Raw genomic sequence first — 18,135 nt, 5'->3', positions numbered from 1 at the left:
CATTTTTTTCATGAAAAATATTTATTAGACAACTTGAATTGATTTTATTACCTGATGTGACTATATGGGTGTGCAATCCACCAATTTAACACCCAATAAAATAATAAAGAAATTGTGGAACTTACCTCATAATAACGAAAGTATCTTTCAAGCAGGTTTAACAAGATTTTCACGTTTGAATCGGCATTTTGATCTGGAGGGTTGACTTTCCCTTAAATTAAATGTTGCAGGGCAACGGAAAATAATGGAAAGGGCAAAGAAACTTTAGGACAGGACCCACTTTACGTCGTTTTGATGACAGAAACTACAATGGAGATTATATTTTCTTAGTTTGGTGGTAGAAGAAGGGAGAAAGGGCTGATTGATCATGCGTTAAGGAGGTGCTTGTAATCTTCAACTTCATCTGGAATCAGCAGGAGATCATCCATTGGAAAATAATTGAAAAGAGATATGCAAGAACAGCATCAATTCCTGCCGAAACTTGGCAATTTTATTTAGAAATTTCTCAGAATCCCATTCGATAAGCAACCTCATTCTGTGATTCAATTTTGTCCCAAACATGAGACGTGGACTCTAAGGCAGGGTGTGCCTGCAAGAGAGGGTCTTCTCCATCATTTCTCGCATCTTATCGATGATAAGGATTTCTCAAACATCAAAGTAGTTATTAGAACATTAAAGTCCGATTCAACCTAACCATTAGCCACGGGGCAGTTCTTTCTTGCTATGTTCAAGTTCAAAATCAACATTTTGGGGGTGAAAACAAGTTCGAATGACATAACATTGAATCACCAAACAGAAAGAACAATTATCTTTTTTACTAAGAGACCTTGCTGGCGTCATTGGGTCTGTTTCACTCAATGATTGGATTTCTTATGGTCATGTTGAACATGTAACAGATCTTCATAAGTATCAAACTCCAGCTTAATCTTGATAACAATGTGACAACCATCGTTTCAATAGAATATGAACTTTTCACTAAAGAACTGGTTTATTCAGTTTAACGCATTAGCACGTTACATCAGAAAATGATCCAGCGGCACTTTCATTTGCTGAGACAAGAAAATCATTGGAAGGAGACAAATATTGCAGATGTCTCATTAAAAGAGCATGGATTGCTCATAGTGTAAATTAACATTGCCAGAAATGAGTTAGAATTTGATCGGTCACAAAGGAAGCGTAGTGCCGTCACACTTGTTTTTTTGGTCTTTCTGCTTTTGAATGAAGTTTGACGCAGACGCACGGTCGGGCCTCACTCATGACAGAGCTAATTTTCATGCACTTATTAGTAGTTTGCATGCACTTAAGCCAGACAGAGACAGAGCCAGGCCTCATCACACTTGTTTTAGCACTTTAAACTCCAAAGTATGAATGTCGGTTCTGATGTTTGCACCACATTGCACTTCGCCTCTCGATCCAACTTAATTTATCCATGAAAAGTGATAAGGTATCAAGTTGCGAGAAAGAAAATACAATGAGGATGGGATTTGGCAATAACCAGAACAATTAACAAAAGCAAGACACGGTCATCTGGTGCAAAAAGGGGGAAAAACAAAACAAAGAAAATGGCTGGTGTACTGTCGCCTAGTTTTTCTTTTCTTATTTGTCATTGTTGTTCCACACATATTTAAACAGATGGTGTGCGTGCTTGTATTATGTAGTCATCAGCATTTTGCTGTGTGTTCGTGAGTGGCCATATAGCGTACTCGAAGTGACGAAAGACATGAGTCCCTTTCTCAAGTATTACAACAGGTAGTTGCCTCTGAGGAAGGTCTTATCCATTTCCATCACTCCTTGCAGCTTTATTCTTCAATGGAGCATGGTCAATGTATAGTAATTTTAAAGGAAACTAACCTGTAAGATTATTTTGCTCACTGAGGCCCTTCCTAAACACCACACCAGAAAAAAGGGAAGTGCCAATTCTAAGCATGGCTATACGATAAAAGTGAAGTAGTTGTTCATACATTAGAATGCTAAATCACAACTATAATGAATTAAAACTTCCAGTGACAATTTCATATACATGGCCACATAAAATATCGTTTACACAGATTGCATTTAAACCTTTAGAAATCACGATATTAGAAATGATTCTGCATCTAGAAACCATCAATTGAAACTAGACTATGTAAACAGAATTTGACATACGCTATTACAAAACGACACAAAATGAAGGTGTATTTTTCAATTTAATCAGTGCATCCATAACACAAGAAGCAAAAATTCTTGCCCTAGTCCCAGATCCACTGGACTGAGTCCATCCTAACCTTTGATTTTGTGGGACCTACATGTGGGCTAACGTGGGGTTCACAAAATCAGTGGTGGGGATCAACACGGTCCAGTGGGCCTGGGTCTAAGGAAAGAATTCCGCATCACAACCCAGGCAGTAATTACTTCGAACTTGCAAAGTTCTCCACAATTTCAGGGTTATTGCAGTAGATGTAAGTCTTTTTGCCGCGCCCAGTAGTTGTTTCCCGAGCACTGAAACCAGGGTAGCCATGATCAGCCTTCGCCAAGCATATCTTCGCCATGAAAAATTTTTGCTTGTTGTCAATAACGAAATGTTGTGCTGCGTACTCCTCAATTGGCATCCACTATAATCAAAATAATATACATCCAGTTCAGTTCATAGATTTGGCCAAAGAAAGAACTAATGAATGATCATCTTTTAGCACCGCTACCACATGGCTACATCCTAACAGATATCCAGTGAGGTCACTCGTCGTTGATGTGCTTGAGAAATTATTACATAAAATTTTACTAGATTCATTGTTTAGCACAACTGAGCAAGAATGCAAGATTAAAGCACGCAGCCCAGTGTTGTACAAGACAGCCCGAGCAAAGATTTAATTAGTAAAAACTCCTCGTACTTCCACCAAAATCAAGAAGACATGCAAGTTTGCTATTTACCTGGGCTGCCTCGATCTCCACATCCTGTTTATTGATAGCAGATGATTCTGGCCGAAGCACGCAAAGGAAGAACAAATCCGACTTTGTGAAGAATGATTTGTGGCTTTGTCTGTGATTGAAAATAAGAGATAGAATGTGAGAAAGCGAAAGCAAATTTGAACATCAGAAGGCTAAACACAGATATCTAAATTAAGACCAAAACATATTAGTGCACCACAATCTGAAATAGAGGATTTTCTTTACCTGAAACAGAGGACTTCGACAAATTTAGTGTCTACCTGTAGAACGCAAAAGAATGAGGCTTTAGTTGGAATTCTCAAGTGAAATGCCTCAGATACTTAACTTTTCTACACGACATAAAACTCTTCACTTACTCCGGTCTCTTCCTTTACTTCCCTGACAACCGCATGACATATATCCTCACCCTACGAGGATAGTCACAGTCAAACCATTGCATTACATATTGGTACTTCTTATTTAGCACTTGATATCTTAAACATACTCACCTCATTCACAACTCCTGTGGGGAGTTTCCATTCACCCGTACCTTGGAACCTTCCACTATGTTCTTGGACTACAAGCACCTAGAAAGAAGGGAAAGGTTTTAAATTCTTTAGAGTGGTTGCAAAAGAATCGCGCTGAAATCAAGATAAAGCAGTGCAAAACATGCGCCAAACAAAAGTTGGTATGAAACTTCACTGCATTGTATCTCTTCACAAAGTAAGGCTATTATTTACGGGCTGAATCCCGAGGAAAACTAATAGAAGATTATGTGATTGTTGCTAAGATGAGAAGATTTATCGCACTCCAAATGGTAATATGGCCTGAAGTCACATTATGAAATGGCTTGTTGTAGATATAACCTAGTCAGACCAAAAGATTATAGCGAGGCATTGGCACCAAAGACTGGTTCTGTTATTTAAAAGAAAATAAATCCCATATCTCTGCTTATTCACAATGGCAACATACACGCATACAAATCAAATGAACATTAAATGCACAGCTTTTCTTCATAGGCAAAATTACAGTGATCCTACCCATCTGTCTAAGGGATTCAATGCCTATCAAGCAGCCCGATTTCACGCACTGCAAATCTCTAGTCTTAAACACTACCATGGAGAGAAGTGTCCAGTGCTAGAGTCCAACCACGAACTTCTAAGAACAACTAAGTGAGCAAATCAAATGTCACATTTCTGTCTCTTTGCATCTTCCTATAAGAGAGTCTTAAAAGGGCAAATGCAAGAAATGGGACAATGGCAAGGCAGAAAGTTACCTCTTTTTTATCATTCAAGACGAAAGCACCAACGCCCACCCTATGTGAAGCATTCATAGGAATAGTATCGGGGGTATCGGAGGTCTCAGGAAGCCAGCGGACAAGCATCAAGTAAGTTGGTTCAGCATGATGATACCTAAAATCTTCCTGCCAAATTACCAGACAATATTTCAATGAACCTTGTATTTCATACCTAAACCTATCAAACTTCCTGCTAGAAAGTGATTTAACAAGAGAGGCCAATACTAAATCTTGGCCACAAAAAAACACACATATGTACCTTCACTATAATGTCAACAAGATGTGAACATTTAATGGGCAATTTGATCCACACTCCCTTCTTCCCCTGCAACCAAAATATACCCAATAAGAAGAAAAACAGAAGACCAGATTGATATTGTTACAAATCAAAAAAACAAACTGACAAGACTGATGAAATACAAGTGCGGTACCTGTTGTTTCCAGCTTGATATTGAAGCCCGGAGCAAAGAGGCAAAGACATCAGCTTTCATGACATCAGCATCCATATCCTCCTTGATCTCCACCCTGACTCCTCCATATGAATCCTCACACCCATCGAGCAGTTGAATCTGCTCGATCCCACTATCGTTATGTTCAGTCATGGCTTGCCTCAAAGCTGATGATGCACTGATGGACTTGTATCTGATGGGAAATGGCACCTGGGAGCTAAACCTGGCCAAATGAAGCGACCATTCAACCACTGATTTTAATCGGAAACAACTGGTCTAGGTCAAAAGTAAAGTAATAAACCCAAATAGAAAAAAAAAAAAAAAAAAACCAGAACAAAACTATTAAAAAAGAGGAGGGAAGACTTCAGTTGTCTCTCTTTACTAAGTCAACTCCCCTCCCAAACACTCTTGGGTGATGATGTTCTTGAATATTCCCGTAATTTTTCTCACTACATATTTGTCCAGGAACAGCCAAGAACCTCACCAGTCACTCAACCATTAGATACGCAAAGCTCAAGAGCATCAAGACAGCGGCACCCACGAAGAAAAATAAAAACTTTCTTAAGAAAAAGAAAGAAACAAACAACCAAACACAAAGACCAGCTAAATCGCGAATGTCCATGGATCAAACAAATAAAGAAACGCAGGAGGCGGGCAATTGGGTAGGCTTTGCCGTCGTCACAGACGATGGATTAAACAATGAAACCTCGAGGAAAAAAAAAAACAAATGCATCGATCCACGCGTACCCTTTAAAGCCCTTGGCTTGCGAGGAGTCAAAGCACTAAAAAAGAGGCCTCCGACGACCGGTCTCGGGACGGAGCCCTGGCGCGCGAGGAGGAGCGGGTCGAAAAGCTTGACTCTTTTCAGCCTCGGCACGAAGATCAAACGGATGGGAGATTAAGTTGTTCTCCAGTGTACTGCTATCGCTCCCACGGCTAAAGCGAAGTGAAAGATGAAGGCAGCAACGGTAAATCCATATAGAGGCTTGCTGGATCTGGGGAGTTGACTCATCTGGGGGAGAAGGAACGGCGCGTGATCTGGTCTCCGAAGATTTGCTGGGAAACGTTCGCCCCTCGGTTTCACACCTCCCCGGACACGGATCTGAAGAACACGCAGAAATGCCCCCCGGCCAGTGGGCGAGACACACTTTGCAGTTGCAGAGAAAGAGAGGGGAAGATGGAAGATGCGCCCGTCGGAAGCTCGGAATCTACGATGTTTTTTCCGTCGTCCTCATCTTGTCTTGTCTTGGGGTCTTCGCTGCAGTCGTAGATCGGTGATTGGTTCGTCTCCCCGTAGTCACGACAAGAACGCGTGTGAGATAATCAAAAGACATTTTATCATTGCGGTGTTACTTTATTCTTCATCGTTTTTCGAGGTTTCTATAATATGATTCATAAACTTTCAATTTGTTCAATACATACACGAACGTTCGATATATATTCAACTTAATCCTTAAGTTATATTAAAAATTTTAATATTATCCTTTCATTAATTTGAGTATATGGACTACATTGAATTTTTTTTATTATTTATGAACTAAATTGAACATTTACTAAAAGTTCAAAGACATAATAAAAAATTTGAAAGTTCAAGTACTATATTGCAAATTGGGTTAAAATTCCGAGACCACATTGCGCATTAAATTAAAATTCATAGATTATTTGTGTCATTTTTCTCGATATGAATTGTGCATATCTTATATAGATTATAATTGATATTATCTTTATCTTAATCATCTTATAAAGCATGTGTTATTCTTTATATAGAAATATGTGTAAATTATTCTTATCATTTAAGGCAAATTATTATTCATTAGCGTTTGCCATAAGCTATTAAATCGATGATAAGGCCAACTATTATTGAACGTTTGAACAAGTAGATCACATTTAATATCCAACTAAAATTTATCTTATCAAACAATAATCGATCTTAGCCTCCAAAGGCTCATTCAATAAAATTGTAAAATGGGTGCTACATATTTAATCCCTAAATATGTCCACAACATTTTAGTACCTGAGTAGAATTAATTGGTGGTTTAACTATGAATAGCTAGGGAGATTAAAATAATTTTTAGCAATATAATTGATACAACTCTAATTCTCACTAAATATCTTCTTTTGAATTAACTAAGCAAATCCTTCCTTCTAAATTTTAGTACTAAATGTTGTTACTGAACACACCGTTAGTATACCTAAACATTTTTTTTATTAACGAGATTAAACATACTTATTAAGAGATTGTACAATTTTCAAAATACGACATGAGAAACGATAAATTATGGAGACCCTTATCAACAAAATCCTTTGATGTTATTATAACATTTTTTTTCTCTCCTTCTTTTTCACGTCCGTTGATGTTGTGATGCTAAGGACCTTCCACGTTTCAATCTCGGATTGTGATTGACCAAAGATCCGAGACCAAAGATCAGAGTTTATAAGTCTTGTCAACAGATGTTCTCGGAACGCATAAAAAACAGAGGACTGCGAATGCAAGAAAATATATATAATTGACTGATAGATCCTAGGAAAATGGAAATAACAAGACTTTGAGATTGGAAAATGACTAGGAAAAGGACAATGGGAAGATCATCGAAAGTGTCCGTCGTCTTCCTCTGTTGCTCCTGGTAGCTTCATGGAAATCTACCCCTCGAGAATGAATCAATGTAACTGAAAATTTATGTCAAATTCAAAGGCGGGGACAACTGCTTTAGGACGGCAATTGGTCAACAGTGTTGGGTAATGGTCATGCAAAAATTAATAAATAAAAGAATTAAGTGGTCCGTAGTTGTTGAGCTTCTTTAATTTATTCAATCACACAAAATTTTCTTTTATCCAATTGCATCCTCAACTGCTCCATTCCCTTCCCTTAAATATGCGAAGGACCCATTTGGCCGTTTCCCTTCTGATACATTACTGGCGCGCAATAAAAATTTAAGATAAAAAAAGTATCCATAAACCTAAAATTCTAAATTTTTAACTGTAAGACATATTTACACTACATCAATATTTGGTCAATAAACACTATTAAAAATCTATTTTCAAGAACACGACTTTCATTTAGCTAAATATTGATAGAGTGTGAATGCATCACACAATAACAGTTTTAAATTTTAGGATAAAAGTATTATAGTTAATATAGTTGGAGTTTTCTTATGCTACTAAAAAAAAAGGTTCAGGGTAAATGTAAATAGTTTGGGTTTTCTGGTCTTTTTATCCTAAAAAAATTATAATAATAAAAAAACCCAAATAAAGAGGGAGAGTCGGTGGCTAAACCTGACCAGGGAAGGAGGAGGTCCCTTGGCCGGTGGCAGGGCCGTCCATCTACCGATGACGGTCCAACGACCCTCGCCATCGTCTAGGCCCATCGTTGCTGCTGCCGTCGCCGCCGCCGCCGCCGCCGCCGCCGCCGCCGCTGCACCGCATATATATAGAGAGAGAGAGAGAGTTCAGCAAGGCCGCAGCGCTAGATCTGCGGAGAGTGCCATGGTCCTCGCCGGCAAGTGGCGAGGCTGACGAAGGCCGTGACTTCGCCTGCTTCACGTCCGCCGCCTGGCCGGACGCATTCTCTTTATGCTTGTCGCGTATGGAGAGGGGGGAGAGAGAGAGAGAGGGACGGAGAGAGAGATGCGCGCTCTCAGATCTGTTTATGTTAGCTGCAGAGAAGGTAAAACACAATCATCCAAACCAATCTCAAATAAACATCAGAGTCGAGCAGATCCATGGCCATCGGGGTTGCTGCCCTGCTCAACCTCCGCCGCCTAGACCCACCGTCGCTTCTTCGCCTCGCCAAATCAAAGTCCGCCGCTAACGCCGGCAACAGCAACGAAACAACCCGAGAACCACCAAGATAGATCCACCCGAGATCTCAACCGGAACAGATGGTCTCATCATCCCTCGCAAGAAAAACCCATGATCAAGTCCCTCCTCGGATGCTTCGCCTCCCTCGCCGCCCGGGCTATCTCTCTCTCTCTCTCTCTCGCGTCCTGCGGCTGCGATAAAGGGGTCGGTGGGATCGGGTGACCTTGCGGGGATTTCGGGCCCATCCCCGGTGCATGGGGGGCGGTCCAGCCGCCTCTTTCGCAACAGCAGGCCCCTTCCCATCCCTCTGCTGGTGCTTATCCTTAGGGTGATCGTTCCCGGGCGGTCCGGTTCCCAACCTAGAACCGGGAACCGGACCTACAAGACCGGTTCCCTATTTGCAGAACTGAGAACCGAACCGAAGTAGACTGCAACTGGTCAGGCCCACACCACTCGGTCCGCTTTTCCAGTTGGTCCAAAGGAACCGATTACATTTAATAAAGAACATTGCACCGCACGTGCTTAGAAGACCATATCCCTTCACCCCCGCGCTCTTTGACCCTGCTAGTCAAGCTTTCCACCTCAGTATAGGCCACAAGCCCAAGAAAATGAAGAAAAATAAAAGGCTAAGCTTGGGTTTTATAAGCAAACTCTCTTATGCTCTCTGCGGTCTGTTCGATGTGGGACTCTAGAAGGGGCTTATCTCTTGCAGGTGAGGGTAAGCGAGAGAGGGGGAGAGAAAGAGTGAGAGTGTGGCCACAGAGAAAATAGTCCTTAATTGTCTATTATTATAAACAATAAATAATGATATTTGAGCTTGAACTCTATTTACAATTCATTATTTTAATCTCATAGGCACTTATTTTGTTCTATATTTTAATTGGGAAAAAAGAACTCTATTTACAATTCGATCTAACCCCAAATATTTTTATTTGATTTGTTCGAATTTGTTATTTCATTTTAAAAAAGTAAACCGAAATAAATGCTCATTGAAATTGAATAAGTAAACAAAATAAAATTGGATTCGATTGGATAGTATTAATTAAATCGAGTATTGATTACCATTTCTTATTGAATTAACCAATCAACTTGCTATTGAATATTTTTGTTGGATTCAACAATACCCCAAATTGCAATAAAAATTTAAGAATTGTCGATGCTAATTATCAAAATGAAAGTGGATTCGATTGTGGTATTAATTAAAGCGAGTGTTAATTACCATTTCTTATTGAATTAATTGATCAACTTGCTATCGAATATTTTATTCGACAATACCCCAAATTGGAAAAAAAAAAAATTAAGAACTGTCTGTGTCTTTGTTCCCGAATTAAAATATGATGTCGAGCAGTAGACATGCAAACCTTCTTTCTAGGCTGTAGATATTTGGGATTGAGATGAATGAGATCTATTCTAAGGAGAAATTGGCAGCTGACTTGGCAATGGGTATATTAATGATTGGTTGTTGATAATTGAACGAGTACGTGTCAGAAAAGAAAAGTTGAAAACAAAAGAAAAAGGCAAAATAATCTAAGAAAATGTGTACATCATGTGCTAATAGTGAAAATTTGATTAATAATTTAGAATGGAAATATATGCAAAATATGAGTGTGGAAAAAGTTAGCTTCTCCAATAAAACCTTGTAGAATAATATAATGATTGTTCGTGTCGAACTCTCTTAGGAAAAAAAAAAACCCGCCTCCTTTAAAATTGACGAAAAAAAGAATATGAAATTATCTAAGTAAGAAAAATTAAGGGAGGTGAAATAACCCGAATCAGTGGAAGGGAATTTCTCCTATGGCTTTGGCTTTCCAGTCTACAATGGAGTTGCCTCTTTATAGCAATGCTAAACCTAGATATTTGAGAAGTGGAGCAACAGACCATGACACTTAGTGATCCGTATACAAACTTCCCATGGATATTGACTGACCATAAATTCTGGGACTCAATCGAAAGATTTTCTTTCTTGGCAACAAGGACAGTAGGTTTAAAGCGACGTATGACACTCCATCGAAAAGGTAATGAAGCCTAAACACTTCTTGCAAATCCATCGACGAGCCTTGTCGAGTGATCACGACAAACACAAGCAATGGTTCCATTCGTCCATCAAGGACTGTATGCTCTGTCGATTTTCATTTTCAATGCCCAAAGCTGCGGTGGAGACCAAAAGTTCTGTAGGTGCTGTGTTAAGTCCCTAATTTTTGGAAATCTTCAAGCTTGCGAATGCAAAATCCACGATCCTGGTGGAGCTAGAGGTCTATTCGTGAGGACCAAGTGATTTCGTGCTTTTCACATGTGCCAAAGTACCAACACGACCACTTCCAAGCTTGGCGAGTGAGCTGAGTTTGCTTTTAATTCTTATATCCATGCTTCAATTCTCGACAAACCTTATGTCAAAAGTTTAATACATAGATCTGGGTCGTCTATGGGTAATAAGAATAAATACTCTGTTGTCTCAGGGATGCCTTCATTGCACAATGCGCATATCGAATCGGGTACAATTCATCTTCCAAATAGGTTCTCCTTCATAAGTGGAGCGTTTTGACATAGGGACCACATACATAATTTCACTTTAGGGGTTGTAGACAAGTTCCATATCTCCCTCCATAGACTATGAGGAAGTTGAAAGGAGGAAAATGCTTGAATCTAGCTAGGCTTGTCATCTGACTCTCTTATGTGATTATATCCTTTTCGACTGAATATTTGCTTGATTGAATCCATGTCCATACAATATGATCTTTTGCTATCTGAGTCCTCACTGGAATAGATAGGATTTTATTGACAATTTAATGTGAAAATTATCCTCTAGAAGCAAAAAATTCCATGAGTTCTCCTCCCTGTCTAAACAAGTGGTTCACCTCTAGGAGCAGGACCTCCAAGCACCCATCTTTTTCAGCCATTTGTCTTCTCTAATTGTTATGTTAGCTTCATTACGTACTGAACAATGCACTAAGTGAGAGATTAAATCCCTTCCCACGAGCAAACTCTACCATCCCTAAAAGGGGCATACTCCTTTTTCTGCATGCCAAAAGTCTACACTAGGAAAGTAAATTCATTTCAATAGCCGGCACAAGAGTGATGATGGGTTTTGAATTAGACTCCAAGCTTGTTTTCTCAATATTGCCTTATTAAAGGGAAAGCAAATCTCTGATACCTAATCCTCCATTTTCTTTAAATGTAGTATAGGTTTAACTTCATTATTCTTCTATCAAAAAGATGCTATGCTCTATAGTTTTATAAATGGATAAGTGCACTAGGAATTCTTAAACTTATTATGAAAGTACAATCAAAAACAATCCTAAAACTTGCTATAAATAAGAGGAAGAAGGAAAAAATATATATATAAAAAATTAAGCGTTAAAAGAAATTAAAAATTAAGAATTAAAAAATTCATATTTTTTAGTAATTACATCAAACTTGCAAAGTTCTCCACAATTTCAGGCTTATTGCAATAGATGTAATTCCTTTTTCCACCCCTAGTAGTTGTGGCCCGAGCACTGAAACCAGGGTAGCCATGATCAGCCTTCACCAAGCATATATTCGCCATGAAATTGAATTGCTTGTTTCCAACAACAAAAGGTTGTGCTGCATACTCCTCAATTGGCATCCACTATAATCAAGATAAAACAAATCCAGTTCAGTTCATAGATTTGGCCAAAGAAAGAACTAATGAATGATCATCTTTTAACACGGCTACTACATAGCTATATCCTAACAGGTATCCAGCGAGATCACTCGTCGTCGATGTGCTTGAGAAATTATACATTGAATTTTACCAGATTCATTGTTCAGCACAAATGGGCAAGAATGCAAGATTGAAGCACGCAGCCCAGTGTTGTACAAGACAGCCCAAGCAATGATTTAATTATTAAAAAGTCCTCATACTTCCACCAAAATCAACAATATATGCAAGTGTGCAATTTACCTGGGCTGCCTCAATCTCTACGTTCTGTTTATCAATAGCAGATGATTCTGGCTGAAGCACGCAAAGGAAGAACAAATCCGACTTTGTGAAGAATGATTTGTGGCTCTGTCTGTGATCGAACATAAGAGATAGAATGTGAGAAAGCGAAAGCAAATTTGGACATCAGAAGGCTAAACACAGATATCTAAATAAAGACCAAAACATATTAATGCATAACAATCTGAAATAGAGGATTTTATTTACCTGAAACAAAGGACTTCAACAAATTTAGTGTCTACCTGTAGATCGTAAAAGAATACGGCTTTAGTTGGAATTCTCAAGTGAAATGCCTCAGATAATTAACTTTTCTACACAACATAAAACTCTTCACTTACTCCGGTCTCTTCCTTTACTTCCCTGACAACTGCATCACATATATCCTCACCCTACGGGGATAGATTCACAGTCAAACCATTGCATTACATATCGATACTTCTAATGTAGCACTTGATATCTTAAGCACACTCACCTCGTTCACAACTCCAGTGGGGAGTTTCCATACACCCGTACCTTGGAACCTTCCACTATGCTCTTGGACTACAAGCACCTAGAAAAGAGGGAAAAGTTTTTAGAATCTTTGAAGTGTTGAGCATCTGGTGGCATAAGAATCACGCTGAAAACAAGATAAAGCAGAGCAAAAGCGTGCACCAAACAAAAGTTGGTATAAAACTTCACTGCATTGTATCTCTTCACAAAGTAAGGCTGTTATTTACAGGCTGAATCCTTTAAAAGAGGAAAACCGATGGAAGATTATGTGATTGTTGCTAAGATGAGAAGATTTATTGCAATACAAATGCTAATATTGCCTGAAGTCCTTTACTAAATAGCTTGTCATAGATATAACCTAGTCAAACCAAAAGATTATAGCAAGGCATTGGCACCAAAGACTGGTTCTATTAAGGAAAAAGAAAACAAATCCAATAACTCTGCTTATCCACAATGGCAACATACACACGTATAAATCCAGTGAACATTGAATGCAGAGGTTTTCTTCCCAGGCGAAGTTACTGTGATCCCAGGCAAAGTTACAGTGATCCTACCTATCGTTCTAAAGGATTCTATACCTATCGAGCAGGCTGATTTTACACACTGCAAATATCTAGTCTTACATACTACTGCAGAGAGAAGTGTCTGGTGCTAGAGTCCAACTCTGAACTTCTAAGAACAACTGAATGAGCAAATCAAATGTTACATTTCCATCTCTTTGCATCTTCCTATTAGAGTCTTAAAAGGGCAAGTGCAAGAAACGGGACAATGGCAAGGCAGAAAGTCACCTCTCTTTTATCATTCAAGACGAAAGCACCAACGCCCACCCTATGTGAAGCATTAGCAGGAATAGTATCCTGGGTCTCAGGAAGCCAGCGGACAAGCATCAAGTAATCTGATTCAGCATGGTGATACCTAAATCCTTCCTGCCAAATTACCAGACAATATTTCAATGGACCGTGTATTTCATACCTAAATCTATCAAACTTCCTGTTAGAAAGCAATTTAACAAGAGGGGCCAATACTAAATCTTGGCCAAGAAAAAACACATATATGTACCTTCACTATAATGTCAACAAGATGTGAACATTTAATGGGCAATTTGATCCACACTCCCTTCTTCCCCTGCAACCAAAATATACCCGGTAAGAAGAAATACAGAAGACCAGATTGATATTGTTACAAATCCAAAAAAAACAAACTGACAAGACCGATGAAATACAAGTGCGGCACCTGTTGTTTCCAGCTTGATACTGAAGCCCGGAGCAAAGACGCAAAGACATCAGCTTTCATGACATCAGCATCCATATCCTCCTTGATCTCCACCCTGACTCCTCCATATGAATCCTCACACCCATCGAGCAGTTGAATCTGCTCGATCCCACTATCGTTATGTTCAGTCATGACTTGCCTCAAAGCTGATGATGCGCTGATAGACTTGTACCTGATGGGAAACGGCACCCTAGGAGCTAAACCTGGACAAATGAAGCGATCATTCATCCACTGATTTTTATCGGAAACAACTGGTCTAGGTCAAAAGTAAAGTAATAAACCCAAATAGAAAATAACCCAGAACAGAACTAAATGAAAAAAAAAAAAAGGAGGAGGAAGACTTCAATAGTCTCTGTTTACTAAGTCTGACTCTCTCGCAAACACCCTCTTGGGTGATGATGTGAACAGCTCACTCATCCAATGGATACGCAAAGTGTTACGAAAAGGCGAGCGATCAAACAATAATATAGACAAAAGAAAAAATAAATCGGACACCGGATTTACATGATTCAGTCGTAAAGACTTACGTTTACGGGGAGGGCAGCAGCGAATTTCACTATAGATCAAGTGATACAAGAAGATTACACACTCGAATCTCTCAAACACTCTCTCGGTGTTTTCCAAACCTCAATTACACCCAATAACCCACGCGGTGTTTAGCCCGAAATTCCTAAAGAAATAATCTCTCAATCTCACAAAGGAATTACACGCAAATCTTACCACAAGATTTAATTGCTTCAACATTAAATTTTCTTGGATGTAATTCACGAACAAGAACGACAAAGAAAATTCCTCCCAAACACTCGGTGCTTCAAGACCAATTTTTCATGATTAAATTTCTACCATCTACGGCCACAAATCTATATATATATATATAAGTGAAACCCTTATTCTCCTTATTCTTGTGCCGACTTCTCATAGGATTCTGTTTCTTAACTTGCCTATTTTAACCAAAATATATTCACTATATATTTTAAACAAAATCCAAATCCAAGTGAAAGTTGGACTTTTCTATTTCAGTGACCAAACTCTCCAACGCATATTCAAATTTTGAGAAGTTGATCTTCAGATCTTCTTTGCTCGATTTCGAACGTCCACAACATATCTAATTTGGAATATTCGGAATTTCACATTGGACTCAAACTCCAAATATATTTTAATACAAAAGCTCGAGAGAGCATCAAGACAGCCACACCCACGAAGAAAAATAAAAATTTTCTGACAAAAAAAGGACCAAACACAAAAACCAACTAAATTGCGAATGTCCATGAATCAAACAAATAAAGAAATACGAAAGGTGGGCAATTGGGTAGGCTTTGCCGTCGCCACAGACGATGGATTAAACAATGAGAAGTGGAGAGAGAAAACCAAATGCATCGATCCACGCGTACCCTCTAATGCCCTTCACTCGCAAGGAGTCAAAGCACGAAAAAGAGGCCTCGGACGACCGGTCTCGGCACGGAGCCCTGGCGCGCGAGGAGGAGCGGATCGATAAGCTTGACGCTTTTCAGCCTCGGCAAGAACATCAAACGGATGGGAGATTAAGTTGCTCTTCAGTGAATTAGTATCGCTCCAACAGCTAAAGCGAAGTGAAGGACAAGAGGCAGAAACGGTAAAGTATATAAAGGCTTCTTCTAGGTCTGCGGAGTTGCACAATCTGGGGAGAAGGAATGGCGTGTGATCTGGGTCTTCGAAAGATTTGCTGCGAATGTTCGCCCGTTAGTTCCGGTGCTCGACGGACACGGATCCAAGGAAAACGCGGAAATTCCCCGCGGCCAGTGGGAGAGAACCCCCTCGCGGTTGCAGAGATGGAGGCAAGAACGCGTCTGACATTATGACAGACTCTTGATAATTGCCATGTTATTTTATTCTCCTTATCTTTGCACAAAGAGCCCTTGAATTTTGATTCAATATATGATGTGATTTATAAATTTTTAATTTATTTAATATAATCCATCAAAATCAGTTTAATATGTAATATGATCACTAAACTTTTAATTTATTCAATATGGTACTTAAATTTTTTGTACATATTCAACTTAATTCCTGAATTATATGAAAATATTCAATATCATATTTTCATTAGTTTATATGTGGGGAGACTATATTGAATATTTTTATATAGTTTAGTATGTACCAGAAGTCCAAGAATTACATTAAACAAATTAAAAGTTCGAGAATCACATTGAATGAATATTTCGCTTGCTTCTTACGTCTATTAATTTTGTAATACTAAGGACCTTCCGCGTTTCACTAGTAGATTATGATTGACCAAAGATTCAAGTTTTATAATATTAGAGTCATTTAATTGACTAATGAATCCTAGGAAAATGGAAATAACAAGACTTTGAGATTGGAAAACGACCAGAGAAGAGGCAGTGTGGGAAGATCATCGAAAGTGTCCGTCGTCTTCCTCTTTTTGTTCCCGGTACCTTCATGGAAATCAACCTTTCGAGAATGAGTCAAGGTAAATGAAAATTTATGTCAAAATCAAGGGCGGGGATAACTGCTTTAGGACGGCAATTTGTCAACCGTCTTGGGTAATGGTCATGCGAAAATTAGTAAATGAAAGAATTAAGCAGTCCGTAGTTGTTGAGCTTCTTTAATTTATTCAATCACACGCCTCTGAAATTTTCTTTTATCCAATTGCACACTCAACTACTCCATTCCCTTCCCTTAAACATACGAAGGACCCGTTTCCCTTCTAATACATCACTCGAGAGCAATAAATTTTCCTTACTTTTTTTTTTTTAAAGAAAAAACATCCTCAAACTTAAAATTCCAAAATTTTGACATATTTACCTTACATCAATATTCGGTCAATGAGTGCCACTAAAAATCTATTTTCATGGACGTGGCTTAAGCAAAATAAATGACTTCATTTTGACTGAAAAATCATTTAATTAAACTTTGATGAAGTGTAAATATATCACACAATAAGAGTTTTGCAATTTTTGATATCATAAAGGTAAAAGTATTATAGTTAGCATAATTTGAGATTTTTTATGTTACAAAGAAAGTTTAGGCTAAATGTAAATAGTTTGGGTTTTTTGGTTTTTGTACTAAACAAATTCTAATAATAAAAAACCCCAAAAAAGAGGGAGTGTCAGGGCCTGTATGTTTGTACTCTTTTTTTTTTGTTTATGAACAAAAATCCTGTTTTTTTGTTCCCGGAACAAAAAAGAATAGAAACGCATTTGTTTGCGTTTTTGTTCCAAATATGTTTTTTTATTCCCGTGAACAAAATTGAAACAGAGACAAGAAAAAAAAAAACGTGTTTCTTGTTTTGGAACAATTTGGATAAATAAATTTTCTCTCTTCTTTCTTTTCTTCTCTTTCTTTTTCTTTGGCCGGTCGTCGGCCTCGTCCATGACTAGCAACCGGCCGTCGAGGGTCGGCGACCTCGCCGGAGTGTCGCCGGCCCCGGCTAGGCCGAGCATCGCCGGCCCCTGGCGTGGCTTGGCCTCGCCAGGCCACTTACCAGTGACCGGTGGCTAGGCGAGCTCGGCCTTGCTGGGGGCCGGCGAGCCTCACCGTGGTTGGGCAAGCCCGCCGCCATGGCCAAGGCCAACAATCGGCAAAAAGAAGAAAAAAAGAAAACAAGAAAAATATTAAAAAATTTAAAAAACAAATTTACCAAACGTGTTTGCTTTTTGGTTTTGTTTCTTTTTTTGTTTCTTTTAATTTTTTAATTATTTTATTTTATTTTCTTTCTTTTTTTTTTTTTTTCTTCTTTTGGCCGGTCGCCGCCTCGGCCATGGCCGGCGACCAGCCGACTAGGGCCGGCGGCCTCGCCCACCAAGGTGAGGCTCATTGGCCCCCGGGCGAGGCTCGGCCTCGCCTTGGTTGAGCGAGCTCGGCCTCGCCGGCCGGGGCGGTGGCGAGGCCGAGCCTCGCTAGGGGCCGGCGACGCTCCAAAGAAGGTTGTTGACCAAAGAAAAAGAAAAGAAGAAAAAAAGAGAAGAAAA

The 18,135-nt window shown here is 39.1% G+C and overlaps 2 protein-coding genes across 4 annotated transcripts; both read right to left on the bottom strand.

Annotated features, from left to right (window-relative positions):
• Positions 1 to 1,971: 1,971 nt before the first annotated feature.
• On the bottom strand, positions 1,972 to 8,978 carry LOC104416331 (nudix hydrolase 7). 3 transcript variants are annotated; one of them, XM_039299097.1, is made up of 10 exons: positions 7,924 to 8,971; positions 5,398 to 5,908; positions 4,633 to 4,873; positions 4,461 to 4,526; positions 4,181 to 4,327; positions 3,414 to 3,491; positions 3,282 to 3,332; positions 3,151 to 3,185; positions 2,908 to 3,016; positions 1,972 to 2,591 (listed from the first exon to the last, which is right to left on the bottom strand). In XM_039299097.1, the coding sequence occupies exons 3-10, from the start codon at positions 4,801 to 4,803 to the stop codon at positions 2,388 to 2,390; spliced, it is 861 nt and encodes a 286-aa protein (XP_039155031.1). In that variant the 5' UTR covers positions 4,804 to 4,873; positions 5,398 to 5,908; positions 7,924 to 8,971; the 3' UTR covers positions 1,972 to 2,387. The 3 variants fall into 3 exon arrangements, with proteins under 3 accessions (XP_039155031.1, XP_039155029.1, XP_039155030.1); XM_039299095.1 differs by lacking the exon at positions 5,398 to 5,908 and having other exon boundaries at positions 7,924 to 8,978; XM_039299096.1 differs by lacking the exon at positions 7,924 to 8,971 and having other exon boundaries at positions 5,398 to 6,062.
• Positions 8,979 to 11,760: 2,782 nt separating this feature from the next.
• LOC104456594 (nudix hydrolase 7) lies at positions 11,761 to 16,699 on the bottom strand. The gene is given in 8 exon segments (XM_039299098.1): positions 11,761 to 12,055; positions 12,371 to 12,479; positions 12,614 to 12,795; positions 12,879 to 12,956; positions 13,684 to 13,821; positions 13,955 to 14,020; positions 14,129 to 14,370; positions 15,559 to 16,699. Coding segments are annotated over 7 exon segments (948 nt in total). The 5' UTR covers positions 14,300 to 14,370; positions 15,559 to 16,699; the 3' UTR covers positions 11,761 to 11,851.
• Positions 16,700 to 18,135: the final 1,436 nt, after the last annotated feature.

The sequence above is a fragment of the Eucalyptus grandis genome, chromosome 8 (assembly GCF_016545825.1).
Source record: "Eucalyptus grandis isolate ANBG69807.140 chromosome 8, ASM1654582v1, whole genome shotgun sequence".
Lineage (NCBI taxonomy): Eukaryota > Viridiplantae > Streptophyta > Magnoliopsida > Myrtales > Myrtaceae > Eucalyptus > Eucalyptus grandis.
Note: the sequence above shows the minus strand (reverse complement) of the source record. Positions and strands in the feature narration are given on the sequence as shown.

Coding starts and splice junctions, on each gene's coding strand:
- LOC104416331 (XM_039299095.1), bottom strand. CDS start 8,015: ATGGGCCTAGACGATGGCGAGGGTCGTTGGACCGTCATCGGTAGATGG. Junction 4,527..4,632: donor TATCAAGCTGGAAACAACAG/GTACCGCACTTG, acceptor TTTTGGTTGCAG/GGGAAGAAGGGAGTGTGGAT. Junction 3,017..3,150: donor GTCGAAGTCCTCTGTTTCAG/GTAAAGAAAATC, acceptor TTTCAATCACAG/ACAAAGCCACAAATCATTCT.